This window comes from Lactuca virosa, chromosome 9 (assembly GCF_052849685.1).
Source record: "Lactuca virosa cultivar CGN04683 chromosome 9, Lactuca_virosa_CGN04683_v6, whole genome shotgun sequence".
Lineage (NCBI taxonomy): Eukaryota > Viridiplantae > Streptophyta > Magnoliopsida > Asterales > Asteraceae > Lactuca > Lactuca virosa.
Window position 1 is genome coordinate 271,971,256 of NC_136434.1, and position 16,148 is coordinate 271,987,403.

Here is a 16,148-nt window from a genome sequence, read left to right on the forward strand (position 1 = left end):
CAGTCAATATCGAGTCGCTGACTACGACCATGAGCAACAAGTCGTGCTTTGTATCGAGATAAGGTGCCATATGCATTCAATTTCTTCTTAAACAACAAAATACAGTTAATAATATTGGCATCCGACGGTCGTGGAACTAGAAACCAAGTTTTGTTAGAGATAAGAGCAGTATATTCATCTGTCATCGCATGAAGCCGGTTAGGATCTTTAAATGCCTGTAAATAATTTTTAGGGACAAGAGAGGTTGACTCAATATGCAAATTAAGTTTACGAATAGGTTTGAAGATACCCTGTTTAGCACGAGTGAGCATAGGATGTTGAGAATGAGCAAACTCGACAAGGGAGAAGGAGTGGAATCAACGACTATAGGTGGACTGACAAGAGGGGTTATTAGAGTAAGAAAGAGAAGTTTCACGCTGATCATCCTGAATCATCTGTTGTTCTTCAGAAATCAGCATCGATCTAACATCCCAAAAATATGGAAGTGGATCACGATGGCAAATATTGATGGCGATGTATCGGTATTTTGGAGAGAGTCCATTCAGCATATAGGCAACCATATTGGTTTCGGGAACAGTAGCATCCATGTGTTCAAGTCGACCAACAAGGGCTTTAATTTGATTGCAATAGTATGTGACAGTAGAATTTCTAATCGTAATATTTCGAAGTTCCCTTTCGAGTTGAATGACTTTTGAGGCCTTTGTTGTCATGGAAAACCTTTTCAAGACTTTCCCATAACTCAAATGCAGTGGCCTTTTTCTTGAATATCATATGAAGAAGGGAGATAGAAAGGGTGCCAAACATCCAAGATTTGACGATGGAGTCTGTACGAGTCCAAGCTTCTTTAGCAGCGACTGATTCTGCACTAGCCTTGTCTTTTCTTTCTCTTTATCTAATGATTCTGCTGTGTTGGGGTGAAGATGATGATTGACACCATATCCAATGCAATGGATCTCAAATAGTTCACGTCAAATGTCGTAGTTCATCTGGTCAAGGTCAAGAACGAGGGGAACTGCATGTTTAATATTGATGGAGGATGAGAGTTTATCAAAACCAATGGGGGTAGACATACTGACAAGAGCAGGATAATCGAGAGATGAGAGATCAGATCAGTCGAGGGTGAAGATACCGACAGTTAGGGTTCGAGAAACACAGGAGAAGCAAGATACGCTCTGATACCATGCAGTTAGTATGATTTCTCACATATAAACTCTTATTAAAGAATGGGTATGTATACAAAAGTACATGGATAGAGGACAATACAAATGGGTCGAAAGAATACAAAATAAGATATACAATGAATAATAATCATACTATGCTAACAAGTAATTGGATCACACTCAAATTCCAATGGATAATCGAGCTAAAGTAGCTGAACTGATCCAATGTTCATCAAATTAGATATCAAATATCAATCCAATAAATATCCATATATCGTAATGATTTTGCATATTTGAACAATGGTAGTTGAAGTTGAAGACGTCAAGTTTCGTTTGTTGATTTTATTTAGTGTAATTTTGTGTAGTTTAGTTATAACTATATGGATAGAAAATGGATTTGAATTGGTTAAATAATGGATGCCCATTCAAATATATCAAACGAATAAACACATCTAATCAAATATTCAATTAGATCGGTTCAGTTCGATAATTTGATTGGATCGATTCCATCACAATTCATTGGATTTAAATAGACAAACACCCTGGTTATCTTTCTTTCACATTTTTTGACAAGTCAAAAGTTTATGAATTTAATTCATATCAAACACAAATAAAAAGCATCATATGTTATCATACAAGGTAACAAAGTGACCTCTTAAGTCGTAATCTCGAAGAAATAAAGTTATTATTGCAAATTTGCAATAATGGTGATAAGTTGGTCGCCGTGGCAACGTATATTTCACAACAAAAACACGCAGTTAAACACCCAAAGAGAATTACCCCCTTCACATATCATCAAACAAATCTCGTCGGGAACCCAAAAATCTCATCTTTCTGCCGCCGCATCTCTCTTTATCCATCCCTCTTTCTCGGCGCACGAACGCACTAAATCTTCAACGCCACAACAGCAACGGCGACGGCGACAATGAGATGGGACGAACTGGAAGGCGATTTTATGCATCACAACGACGAACAAGAACCCCAACAACAAGACCAACAAGACTCTTCGTATCTCAATTTCGATACCCTCTCTCTCATTTCTAAGCCCAAGGTAAAATTTGCTTTATCATTTCGTCTTTTTTGATGTTTCTGTTTATGGAATTTTACTTGATTCTATCAGTTCTTGTGATTTTTTTGTTAATTTCATATGCTATTTGACCGATTTTAGGATTATTATCGAATACTTGAGGTGGATTATGAGGCTACGGAAGAAGAAATTCGGTCCAACTATATTCGTTTAGCTCTGGTTCGTCTTCTCTCCCTCGTTATCTTCTACTCCCCTTTCTGTAGTTTGATCCTTGAGATGAAACATACTGACTTCCGACCTTAAAATCGATGTGGATTTCGGAATGTTTTTATGTAATTTCTTCAAAAATCGAAATCCAGCACGATTGATCGGGTGTCTGATTCTTTGAGAAACCTAATCTTTCAGTTAGTGTTTACCTATTGATTAAACCCCGATTTGGTTGTTTTCCATGTTTTTGGTTTTGGATATGTGATCTTGATTTTAAGAGCTTTTCTCTTGGACAGAAATGGCATCCAGACAAGCAAAAAGGTGAGGATAGTGCCACATCCAGGTTTCAAGAGATAAATGAGGCATACAAAGGTTGGCATCTGTATAATTATCTTGAAATTCCGTTCATGTTTTTCATGTTCAATGGCAGTTTCACATATGTTTTGCAGTCTTCACTTTATTTAGCTCATAAGTGAACTTTTTTTGGATCATTATAGCAAACTCCCTTGCTGTTTCTTTTTATCTTAATGGACTTTAAGAGAGCTAACCTATATATGAAGGTTTCTTAGCCAATCAATGCATATCATCAGAAACTAGAATTTGCAGTTTTGATACAAATGATCATATGAATTTTATTACGTAACAATGATCTATTCAATGCTTTAACATCAATGCATTTCCATTTTTGCAGTTTTGAGTGATCCAATCCGTAAACAAGAATATGACAAGACAGGAATGCTATACCTCTATGATTACAACATTGTGGTAAGCAATAAGCATCATCATTCATTACTTTTACTTTTACTTTGATTCCATAGTTCCTCTTCAATTGACTGAATGGAATGGAATGGAATGGAATGCAGGATTACCTTAACCGTTACAAGGGCCTTATTTTAACATGCAATGGCCTCGGGATGAAGACCTCAATCTTGTGAGACACACACGCACACTTTGGTACATATGGTTGGTTCTTGAGGCTGTTGATCTTATGGTGCTGCAAGAAGTAATGAATTTGCAGTTTTAGATTTATTACTTACTACTGCAACTATTATGTAAAGCTTTGTATCATGCCAATCGACTCTAGTTTTATGGTTAAAAAATCTTTTAACACCCTTTTTGATTGTTTTTTTTTTTACTAAAATTAAGTAGCCCCATGATATATAGTGCTTAGTAGTGTAAGAGTTTCAATTCCAATGTGGATTGCTTTCATCTATAGTGTGCCTAATCTATAGTGTCACATGATGCTCTTGGGAAGGTTGTTATGAGAGACTTTTTTTTTGGATTTTATTAAAATAAAGTCAGGATGAACACCGGTACACAAAGTAATTTACATCAAATCTTGTATTTATGGTAATAAATACAAGATTTAATATACATTCCTTGTGTTGAGTGATAGGAAAAATAAAATGAGATTAAGGAGAAGAGTTGAAGCGGTACCTAAGTGACAAGAGGGTTGTAAAAGATAGACTTCCTCCACCCTAAGAAAATATAGAAACTAAATGGAAAGAGCATAGTAATCTAATATAAAATTACGGGAGGAAAACAATAGTCAAGAGAAAATACATTTATATATATTAAAACTTTAAGGCTAGAGGGAGTAGTGTTAGTCTTTTGCTCTCACTTAGATGTTACATTTGTTTTTTGTTTTTGATTATTATTTAAAACAATATAATTTATATGAAATAAAATTTTCATTAAACTTAACTTATTGAATTGTTGAACCAAAAAGAGGACCCACTTACATAGCCGTTGACCATCACGCCCTCTTGTACATCGACCCATATATGGGTCAAAGCTACCTCTTCTACCGGGGTTCAAGAATGAGCCATTTTGAAAGAGGTTTATAAGTGTTGATGAGTGATGAAAAATAAAAAGGTTGTTGGTATTTATTTTGGTTGAAAAGAAATGAAGTCACATTTGTAATATCTAGAATACGTAAACTATTTAAATTACAAAAATAAAATTCAATAAACTATTCCAACACTAACTAAACATGTCAAAAATATGCCATATTTATTGTGTTCAAAACTTCAAATGCTACTACTACTTCCACTTGTACGACATTCTTCTGCTTTCATTTGTACATCACGCATCAAAACCTGTCAATACATCAACAAGTTCAAATGCTGCTTTTACTTATACATCGTGCATCAAAACTTGTACATTCAATCTCAATTTTCACCATTATTCTTGATTCCCTCTATTAATCAACCCATCAAGAACTTCAAATGTACCCAACAATCTTCTCCCCCTACACACCACCTCAACAACCCGACCCCACACTCTCAACTCCGGGTTAAACCCCATCACCGCCAACGCCGCCACCACCGCCGCCGCCTCCTCACCCCTTCCACCTTCACAAAGCCCAACCACCAACTCATTTGACGTGGCAAAATGAGGCACAAATCCTCTACTCATCATCACACCAACCAACCCTGTTGCCTTCTCCAAATCCCCTAATTTAATCAAAGAATTCAACACAATCCTATAACTCGACTTATCTAAATAAACACCCGTTTCATAACTCAACCTCTCAAGCATCTCAAAAGCTTCATAAGTTCTATCAAATCTACATAACCCCACAAGAATCACATTAAAAGTAATCGTGTCCCCTTTACAATCATTTTCCTCCATTTCTTTCAAAACCCTAATCCCTTCATCAATTTCACCCGCTCTACACATACAATTAATCAAAGTGGTGTACAAAATTTTATCGGGTCGTAACCCGACCCTTTTCATTTCGTTAAAAACATTTTTCGCTTCTTTTAAATCGCCTATTTTGCAAAATCCGTTCATTAAAGTTGAGTAGTTGAATACATTTGGATTGCACCCGTTTTTTGTCATGAAGTCAACTATCTTCATGGCTCGGTCAACCTTTCCACCCTTACAAAACCCGTTAATTAGAATGTTGTAAGTCAAAGGATCGGGTGTGATTCGTTCTTTTGAAACCATTTGTTCGAAAAGATCGATTGCTTCTTCGAGTTTTCCACTTTGGCAAAAACCCTCCATTAGAGTTGAGTATGTGATCAAATTAGGGTAAGAAACTTCTGAAAGTTTCATCTCTTTTATGACCTCAATAGCAGATTCAAGATTTCCATTCTTGCAATGATGTTTGACCAAAATGTTGAAGATGCAAGTGTTAGGATGTAAATCGAGGGTCTTTTTGGAATCTAAGAGGAAATTTCTTGCTAAATCGACCTGATTTGAATCAACCAAAAGATTTAGACAGGTGCTTACGGCTTTTAAAGAGGGCTTTTCGCGAACAATTGGTTGGATTTTATCAAACATTTCAATAACCCTTTTATGAAGTGAAGATTTTGAGAAATGTGTCATGAGATCAAGGAATATACTTTCATGGAATTTGCAGGTTTCATAGCTCATTTGATGAAGAATGGAATCGACTTCTTTGAAGTTTTTTGAGCGTGCGAGTTTGTGAAGGGTAATGGCGTAAGTGGAGTGGTTATGATTGAAACCTCTTTGATTAGCAACTGTTTTAAAGATTGTAAGGATTCGATGTGGATCTTTCTCACGTTTTATTAATCTAATGGCTGATTCATGAGAAATGTATTTAGGGTTTTTTGAGGTTTGTGTGATGGTGGTTGAAGGGTCTGGTTTTTGGGATCTGGATTTTGCATAAACAAGGGGGGAGATCCATGGAACTATTGAAGGTTCTTTAGAAAAAGAAGTAGAGAACCAACGTATCTTACCCATGTTAAGGGTTTAGGGTTTAGATGAAAGTTCTTAGCCACACCAACTTGAAGTCCTAATAATCTAGAGTCCTGCAAGGTTACACAAGATACAAGGTAAAATTGCAATTGAAACTTGGATACTTAAAAAAGAACACAAAATTCATAGCAATGGAGCAAAAGTTTCTTTTACAACAATAGACGAAATTGAAAGTTGAGAGGCTAAAATGGCATCAAGTATCAACAGAGATCGCTCGATTGCCGTTCTAGATTGCTCGATTACATTGTCTGTTACCAACAGTGGCGGATACAATACTATGGGTAGGGTTTTTATTTTATGAACAAAATGAAAGAATCCATAAACTACAAACTGAAGAAGCACATAAGAAGAATAAGGAATCGTAACCGAATATAGTGTGGATAATTTCGTTTCTATTGCGTATATACAGAGTTAGTAGAAGCAGATGTGATGTTACCTTGATTATCGGATGAGAGGATTGCAACAGTAGCTTGTATTATCAGATGACAAAACTTGAGAAAAGAAGGATTATAGACAAGAGAATTCGAGCAGGGGAAGACGAAGATGATGAAACGAGACCTGATTCCACCAGCGTAACTGCGTAAGTGGAAAGAAGCATCCTGAGATTTGGGCGAACCTATGGAACTGGAGTACTTGAGTACTGGACCGCATTATGGGGCGTTTGCGATAATAATTACCTCTAACAAAAAGTGAGATATTAACCATTTAATAGAAGTCCTTTGTAATTCGTTTCTATTGTTCAAGTTGATAAATATATAGGATATATAACGTAATTTTTAAATGTTTATAAAGAATGTTGATGACAAGTATATCATAAAAATATTAAAATAAAGTTTTGGGTAGAAAAAAAAATAAAATTTGAAAGTGTATATTGCTTGATGCAAAATATAAAATTTGTAAGTTAAAAGGAACCATAGATACAATAAAAGTTTATAAAATTTATATAAATGAAAGACTACAAGATAATATAAATCAATCACGATTAATTGTCCAAACATATTAAATAATGTTGATAATAAGAACGTATAAATTTTGTGAGTTGATACGAAATAAATAGTATAAAAATGTATAACTTTTAAATAAATCAGGAAACACCATATACGATAAATGAATCACAATTAATTGAGAAATTATAATAATAAAAAGTAATATTCATAAAAACAAAAACTATAAAAATAAATTATGTAAATGACCAAAAACATAACTTTAAAATATAGTAAGATACCAAAATTGCAATTGATAAATACCATTAATTTAACTTTAAATTAAGGCTCATCTAAAAAAAAAGAAAAAAAAAACTTATATATCGTGAATTTTGTATTTTTTTCCTGCTTAATTTTTTTTAGATTAACCCTTAAATTAATTTAAGGGTTCATCTAAGATTTTTTTTAGATTAACCCTTAAATTAATAAATGATGAAATTTGTTAGATTAAAATTCTTAAAGGGAAAATATAAATGTGAAAATTTGCTATGATCAATAGACAAAATCTCTATTTCAAAGAGATTCTTATTTTACATCTTATATTATATGCTGGAAAAATTGTAATGTTATTTGATTTTAGTTATTTTTAATATGGAAAAAGAAAAACCAAATGAACAATAACTAACGCGAGTGAAACCTATGTTTTTAAAAGTCGGATATATAAATAAAAAGAAAACTCTAACAAGAAGCTAGAGAAAAACAAGAGTACAATTTTAGGCTCAAAATTGGGTTTGTAAGAAACCCAAGAAAAAAGAAAATGTCATTATATCGTCAAACAATTTATCCTTTCTTGGTTTAGAAAGATTAAACATGAACTTATTTCAAAATCTCCAAATGCACCACCACATTGCTTTGATAGTCACTTTAATAAACCGAAGACAGTGCCAAAGACTTCATAACATAATGGAAATATGCAACCAACATGAGGCTTGAAAAATCCATTTCGCAAACATACCCCAACAAAAATATCTTCCGCTGGTTGTCAACCAAGAAGAACATAGTTTACGGACTCCATAGACGAAGAACAAATCGGACATAAAATCGAATGAATCTCTAACCCTCTCAACGTAAGATTTTCTCTTGTTGGTAAATGATTCAGAATAACCCTCCAACAAAAAATGTTAACTTTAATATGTAGTTTATTACTCCAATACGTCGATATAGCAACAATATGTAAATAAGCTGCTTCAATAACAAGTTTAGTCTCCTTCACCACGAATAATCACCATCCAAAGTCGAATCTTAAATCCAACGATTTAGACTATTACAGAAATTCACATGCACTAATAAATCAATTAAACACGTTAATTGACAACTTGTGAGTCCTACTAGATCTAGTTTCCAACTCAAACTCTAATCATTATGTGCACTTCTATCTGATAGGTTTTCTATATACTTTCATAGATTATCAATTGATAGCGGAAACATATATTTTAATCTAAAGCAAACAAACAACTAAAACCTACAATGACCTAGTCGGACAACTACAAAAGGGATCAAAAATTACTAACCTTTAGCAAAACTAATTTGCTTGGAGAGCCTTTGATGTAGAAATCGAAATCACCAAGCCAAGGAAGATAACAACAAAATTAGATTGTCTCTAATGGTTTACACCCAACATTTCCAAATTGTTGATGTTAGAAGATTAACCCTTAGAATAATAGAGATTGACTAAGGAGTTAATCAAGAGAAAAGAGAAACTTAAATGTTTATGCTCAAATGTCATATGTTTATGTGAATCTCCATAAATTTTATGGATCATGAATGCCCTGTAATTTTGAGAGATAAAGATGAAGAGAGCCATAAATACCGGGAGGGAGAGAGAGAGACTAGGATGGGTTGCTTTTTTTCATTTTTGTCGATTTCAATTTAGTTAAGAAAATATATAAAAGAAATTAAAATGGAATAATAAGTCATTTCAAGTGGCTTAGGGATCAACCACGCAAGTTTTAGAAACCATAGGGGACCATTTATATAATTTTGTCAAATCTATATAAATAATCTTTAATATTAATAGAGGGTATAATTAACACGACCGGTGATAAAACTAGTACCTCACATAACATGATATTATTACCAAATTGTGCTTATTAGAAATAAGATCTATTAAAATAAAGACAAAAGTACGAATCCAAAACCAAAAAAAATCCAAATCTTGTAGAGGAATTATTGTTGGTTATGGATTTCAATTTTGGCGCAACGGTTTCTAGTCTTACTTACTGAAATGTGAGGTAAATCTAAATCATACTAGAAAATGTTAGGATCGGTAAGATGAAGAAAATCGAAAGTATACAATACATACATGGAAACTTTATTCAACTTACATATAAGAAAAAAAAATTGAACAACCATAATAGGTCGTTATAATTTATCCTGATCCTACCTCAACCTCTAATGCTTGCGGAGTCGCAATAGCAGTCTCTTCCGAGTTTTCAGTTGAAGTCGATGTGACAGTATCAGTATCAGTATTAGTATCAACAGAAGCTTCTGAATTAATTTGTGGGACTGAGACTGGGACTGAGCTCTCTGGTGTTTCGGCTGAAGTTGATGACATGACAGCATCTGAAGCTTGTGTTGGGACTGAGCTCTCTGGTGTTTCGGCTGAAGTTGATGATGATGTAACAGTTTCTGAAGCTTGTGTTGGGACAATTTCTGAAGGTTTAAATTTGGTAATGTAGTAACTAAGGGAGGGGCCCGCATAATCGAATGTTTTTATTGGAGGGGGTGAGTTCTTCCCGACTTGAAGGAGTATCACAGATGCAGCAGCAACAGCAATAAGGCCTGCGAAACCAACTACGGCTGCTGTGTTTTCGGCTCCATCTGCAGATGTACCCGAACTCCCTGAGCTGATTGCACTCTCCGCCACGTAAACTGCAGGCTGCACCATCACTATCAAATTATTATTCCTTTTTATTACATGCTCATGTTTGGTTTAGATTGTAGGATATGAACCATTTTTTTGTATTCTATGTAATTACAATGGATAGTTTTTAGTGACAAAAATATAAATTAAGCATAATACAAGCTCCATTGAACTCAACTAGGAATATAATAACAAAATATATATATCCTGGTTAACATGTACAAATTAGAAATTATAATTTGGCCAAACTCCATAAAAACCACTCTAATTTATTTTCAGTTTAACCACTGAAAAAATATTGTGAATTTAACACCGATTGTTTGTTTTATTTAAAAAAGCCAGAGTTTTCTCGGGTAACGAACTGCAAAAACAATTGGAAGATGGTTTTATAGAAAAAATATTATTCTTAATGGTTAAATAAGATTAGTTTTTCTTCTGATTCGTTAATCCGAACAAATTACAAACTATAGTGGTTTTTACAGAATTTTGAAGTTTTATGAGTATTTTTTTAGAATGAAAAAAAAAATCAAGTACTGTACATGAAATTCAATTATAATCTTAAAATTTATGTTACTAAAAATTAAAGCAAATTGTGAATTTTCATTTCATTACATGAATTGTTTTTGTAACTTTAAACATGTGGTAAAAAATTCTTGGAATTACTAACCTCAACCGAATATATATTTGTTTGGCCAGCTGTGTCCTTCTCAACATATCCACTCCATTCACGTCTACGAGGTGGGAATGTTCCCGCCACTTTGGTTTTCTCCCCGGCTAACCACTCCATGCTCACTTTCCCTACCTATTTTTCCACAACCGCTATTTATCAGAATTTACTAAATCATCATGCCACCTATGAAACTTCCACTTACTTCAATATATTTCTCTAACCAAAAAAACCGAAAACATGTGTGTATTTGTTAGACCTTTGTTTCTTACACAGAAGACAAAATTGGCAATTTCTAGTCTCACCCAAAAAGTGAGACACCAACTTGATATATTTTGTTTTGTGCAAAAGATAATAAAGGACAACTTCTACATCTATTTTCAATGAGGAGGGCATGCATGTCCTTTGCATATACACGAGAGATCAACTTATTCAGTCCAATGCATATCAAACACAATAGAAGACCATCTGTCATGTTTTGTGGTCTAAGGCTCCAAGATGTTCGCCTTGTAAAAAAAATTAGGTGTATTATTATTATTATTATTATTATTTTAAATCCATACTTCACAAATAAAGGTTAACATCAATACCCCATCTTATTCCGTTATGTATATCCGAAAAATGACATTTATTGCATTTTTTGTCCCACGCAACTAGGTGAAACAAGTTGGGGTAGGGACGTGGTCTTGATCTCCCGTCTGTAAAAAAGACGTAAATGCCCTTCTCATAGAAACTAGCACTAGAAAACTTGTTTACTCCTTTCCTATGTAATAAACATAACCCAAATGAAACAAAATGAATGCATTAAATCTTAGATATATAGAACGTAGTGGATATTATTTGAAACTATGTATGTAGTGGTAGGTAGGGGTGTTCAAAAATATCCGTATCTGAAATTCCGATCCAAAATTCCGAAATTCTGAATCTGAATTATCCGAAAACTCGGATATCCGAATTTTCGGATATCTGAAATTTCGGATATCCGATTTTTCGGAATCGGAATTGGATAGTGTTTTTTAGATTTTTCGGATAATTCGGATATCCGACATCCGAAAATTTTGATTTTAATTTATACATTATTTGTTATTTTAATCACATATGTCTTATAATATGAATGTTAGTAACTAAAACATATTCATAATACCCTTAATTAAATACATATATTACTTCATATGCCTTTTTAATTTAAAAATATGTCTTTCTAATATAAAAACTTTCAAATTTGAACAAAATTTCAAATTTTCGGATATCCGTTTCGGTATCCGAATCCGTATCCGAACTTTCGGATATCCGAAATTTCGGATACGGAATCGGATACCAAAAATCAACTATCCGAAATTTCGGATATCCGAAATTCGAATATCCGAATTTTCGGATATCCGGTTATGAACACCCCTAGTGGTAGGAAGCTTGAGGATAATCAAAAGGGTAATTGCGATGGGAGTTATATCACTCAATCGATGTGGGATTAGATGTAATGTAATTTAGAAGTTTGCAAATAGATGGATACATTTTATAACCAGAGTTGAAGAATGATTTTTACTACCCCATCCATCTGGGATGAGTAAACTACAACAACTAAAAATCAAGTAAAATAAGCTAAAGAGATTCGAATCCCAAACCATAAATTCATATGTTCAACAGCTTAACCAACTCGCCATGCTACTAATTGTTATACAACTACACATATTTTGGTTTTTGAAAAATTAGAAACCAAACCATCAGTTTTATGTTGGGTTTCAGTTTTTTGGTTTTTTGTGGTTTTTAGTTTTTGCTTTTCCCTAATGAAAAGTGCTTAGGATTAGGTTGAGATTGTTATAGAAGTATTGATTGGTAATTTTTTCAAAATAGAATAGTAAATGCTATAATAAACATTTCACGTGAAAGTAGATTGTTATTTCTTTTTTATACATTCAAAGTAGATAGGAATTTAAAATTATGCCAGTAAATGTTGATAATGACTCATTCCGAATAGCATGTAATAATATAGATTGAGGTATTAGCGTTGATGTAAAATTCATGATAAAATCAGTATCAGTTTGCCGGAGATATATTAGGGTAGATGTTAAATTCATTATAAAATACATATTAAAATTTAAATTTGAATTTAAAAGCACTAGTAACAAAAAATTGCTCAAATTGGAAGTCATTTTGTATGGGAATGCAATTCTAAAACAAAATCCACCTCTTGATTATTCTCAAAACAGATTCAATAAGAGACTACCTCTTTGTCCGGGGCGCATTCTTCAACATTGCAGTCTTGCTCATCGGAGGAAGCTCGAATTTTAAAAAAATTGAGATTCTGCTTCTGCTGCTTCCTATAGGGATCGTTGTTAAAGAATCGTAACCTCATGTTTGTGCTACAGCTGTTTGCTGATAACGCAGCAGCAGATGAAGCCATTTGATGAAATTCAAAGCTTCGCTTGTCTTAGGAATCAATGATAAAGTATGAATTAGAGGAATAGTTGTATCAAATGTTTGTGTTTGTGTTTGTGTAGCGATGGTGGTTTGGGATTTCTTTTGAGAGTGCGTGTGGCTAATATTTAGCAGTCGCGCTGTCTTCTTCTCCAGCGTCGATTGCTTTTAATCGGTCTGACAGCGACTGCTGGGACCCGATCCAATACATACCGCCAAACACCTAATCCCACAGTATTTTCTCAGTCGCCTCTCTTTCTCTTTCACAACCACCATCACCATGCCGGAAAATTTAACGAGAGAGCAGTATGTGTACATGGCGAAGCTTGCGGAGCAAGCCGAGAGGTACGAAGAGATGGTGAAATCAATGGAAAAGCTCGTCGTTGCGACGACGCCGGCGGCTGAGCTCACCGTCGAGGAGCGTAACCTTTTATCAGTCGCCTACAAGAACGTTATCGGCTCTCTTCGAGCGGCTTGGCGTATCGTCTCATCGATCGAACAAAAGGAGGAGTCCCGAAAAAACGATGACCACGTCATGCTTGTCAAGGACTACAGATCTAAGGTCGAGGATGAGCTATCGGATGTGTGCTCGGGAATATTGAAGCTCATGGATTCGCATCTGGTGCCATCGGCATCTACCGGTGAATCGAAGGTATTTTATTTGAAGATGAAAGGAGATTATCATCGGTATTTGGCTGAATTTAAAGCTGGAGATGAGCGAAAGGCATCAGCAGAGGCTACTATGAACTCCTATAAAGCTGCTCAGGTAGGTTTTGTCTTCAATCCTCAAGATCTGCTCAATAATTTGATTTACCAAGCTTCTACTTTGTTCAATCACTTTTCTGCTTTACATATGTTCGAATCTTCTAATTGAGCTTGAAGAACAGTAGATTATATAGTCTTGTAAACATATTGTTGTGTGGTGAAGGATATTGCACTGGTAGATTTGGCTCCAACACATCCAATAAGATTGGGTTTGGCACTTAATTACTCGGTGTTCTACTATGAGATTCTGAATTCATCTGACAAGGCGTGTAGCATGGCAAAACAGGTAACCTGGATACCCATTTGAATTGTTTTTCTTGATTTCTTCTAGTCTATTGTGAGGATTTAATGTCTGTTATTGCCTGTTGCATCAATTTCACATTCAAGGATCCCTGTAGATGATGATTCTGCAGGGGTAATTCACAACTAATTACAGAGGATTCATAAATTAATGGGCTAAATGGAAGAAATAGCAACATAATTGTATTTATTTATTGGTTGTAGCACCCTAATAGCATCTTCAATGTTATTAGGAATAAGGAGTTTGCATTTTAAAAATTCTACACAATTATAATACTAAGTTCAACTTATTAAGAAAAATAATTCTTTTTTATAAACACGAGGTGACTCTTCTAAACGGTATCAAATTACTCATAAGATTGTAGTAATGAAATTAAATTGGTTGTAAATTGAAATCATCCAATAACCAACTTCCATTTGTTTAAACGAGTTTACATTTACTTATATTTCCCTTTTTTTTTTATTCCCATATGGGTAGGCATTTGAGGAAGCCATTGCTGAGCTGGACACTCTGGGTGAAGACTCGTACAAGGATAGCACTCTAATTATGCAACTATTGAGGGACAATCTCACTCTTTGGACTTCAGACGCACAGGTTTCAGTAAATTTTTGTTATGTTTAATATATTATTTTTATAAAAAAAAAAAAATAGATTAATTATAATTAAATAATGTACTATAGTGGAATGACTTGAGACACTTTTATGTTGGGTGTACTACAGGACTTGGATGAGCCCTAAATACTTATGGTGTTGAAGACTGGAACATGTATGTCATTGACTCATTTCTATGATGCTAACTAATTCTGTCAACATTATCTGTTTTGTATGCTGAAATCGTTTGCTAAATGCAAGAAATAACAACATACTTGTATTTATTTGTGTACTATAGCATCATACTTTCATTTCTTCCTATTATTGCATTGTACTTTCAATCTCTTTCTTGTGTAAATTCAACCCAACCCGCTAAATAAAACAGTTTTTTTTAACATCCCAAGTACGATGCTGGAATTGGAAAAAAAATAAAATAAAAAACGGAGTAGGATTCTGTTGGGATATCTGTATGCAATTCTTTAAACAAATTATGAAAGGAATAATAAATAATTATGTGACCAGTTGAAATCATCCCTCGGCCCCTTATAAGAGGATTTGATGCCAATTCAAATAAAAAGTTGTGAGGTGGATACCTAGTCACTGTTAGAGTGGTAGCTGAGTAAGCTTCACTTTAGCAGCCTTGGTCATCCTCAACTTTCCAACACATAACCAAACCCGAAACCAAATCTAGTTCAAAAAACCCATAATACTAGATGAAGATGAACAGACTCTGCGTTTAGGATTAAAGGTTTTGTTTCAAGAATCTGGGTGTGAAATCACAAACTATTTCACATTCGGAAATCTTGAATCCAGATTGCAAAAATGTAGCTTGTCAACCTCCATCTGGTTTGAGTTATACATACAAGTGAAACCATGAAACTATCTTTGGTGGGGAATTCAAAATTCAAAACCAAGAAAAACGTACCCAAAAAATGATAAAAATATACTAATCTTTAAACCATATACTGATGCTCTAGCCCAAAAAGTAGGCACCTTGAAGCCTCATTTGGAAAAAGTAAAAAATTGAAGCTCAAAGATTGATCGTTGGGTCCTATAAATCTAGTTTTTCTAGATGAACATATGAAAAACCCACCAAACAGCAAAAATCCTCAAAACCAGAAGCTTTATCGATCCATTGCTCCAAATCGCAGATTTTTTCTCAAAAAAGTACAATTTAACAAACAATCGTTATTGCTTTGCGATTTAGGGGTTGTGTTATACATAAAGAGAGAGTTGAAATTGGAAAGCGAACCAAAAAAACAACAAGACCATTGGTGCAATTTATTCTACAATAGGCGAATTAACCTAAAATTCCTCGTCAAAAAATCAAACAATTAATTGGTATTATATAAGTCTAATATATACGAGGAATTTTAGTTTAATTCGCATATTATTCAAAGTTTAGAGTTCGTTGAATAGATCTTGCATCTTGGGTTTGTTGAA

The 16,148-nt window shown here is 34.1% G+C and overlaps 4 protein-coding genes across 4 annotated transcripts; 2 read left to right on the forward strand and 2 right to left on the reverse strand.

The window, feature by feature from the left end:
- The first annotated feature begins 1,909 nt into the window (after positions 1–1,909).
- Positions 1,910–3,535, forward strand: LOC145137039 (dnaJ-related protein SCJ1-like). The gene is made up of 5 exons (XM_079071180.1): positions 1,910–2,211; positions 2,329–2,406; positions 2,691–2,766; positions 3,086–3,159; positions 3,258–3,535. Exons 1-5 carry the CDS (start codon positions 2,086–2,088, stop codon positions 3,327–3,329), a joined length of 426 nt encoding a protein of 141 aa, XP_078927306.1. The 5' UTR covers positions 1,910–2,085; the 3' UTR covers positions 3,330–3,535.
- Positions 3,536–4,255: 720 nt separating this feature from the next.
- Positions 4,256–6,787, reverse strand: LOC145137037 (Pentatricopeptide repeat (PPR) superfamily protein). The gene is made up of 2 exons (XM_079071179.1): positions 6,557–6,787; positions 4,256–6,173 (listed from the first exon to the last, which is right to left on the reverse strand). Exon 2 carries the CDS (start codon positions 6,103–6,105, stop codon positions 4,579–4,581), a length of 1,527 nt encoding a protein of 508 aa, XP_078927305.1. The 5' UTR covers positions 6,106–6,173; positions 6,557–6,787; the 3' UTR covers positions 4,256–4,578.
- Positions 6,788–9,348: 2,561 nt separating this feature from the next.
- Positions 9,349–13,034, reverse strand: LOC145136392 (proline-rich family protein). Its single transcript, XM_079070511.1, has 3 exons — positions 12,858–13,034; positions 10,634–10,768; positions 9,349–9,981 (listed from the first exon to the last, which is right to left on the reverse strand). The coding sequence occupies exons 1-3, from the start codon at positions 13,032–13,034 to the stop codon at positions 9,472–9,474; spliced, it is 822 nt and encodes a 273-aa protein (XP_078926637.1). The 3' UTR covers positions 9,349–9,471.
- Positions 13,035–13,328: 294 nt separating this feature from the next.
- On the forward strand, positions 13,329–15,029 carry LOC145136394 (14-3-3-like protein G-BOX factor 14 kappa). The gene is made up of 4 exons (XM_079070512.1): positions 13,329–13,814; positions 13,977–14,099; positions 14,592–14,708; positions 14,835–15,029. Exons 1-4 carry the CDS (start codon positions 13,329–13,331, stop codon positions 14,850–14,852), a joined length of 744 nt encoding a protein of 247 aa, XP_078926638.1. The 3' UTR covers positions 14,853–15,029.
- Positions 15,030–16,148: the final 1,119 nt, after the last annotated feature.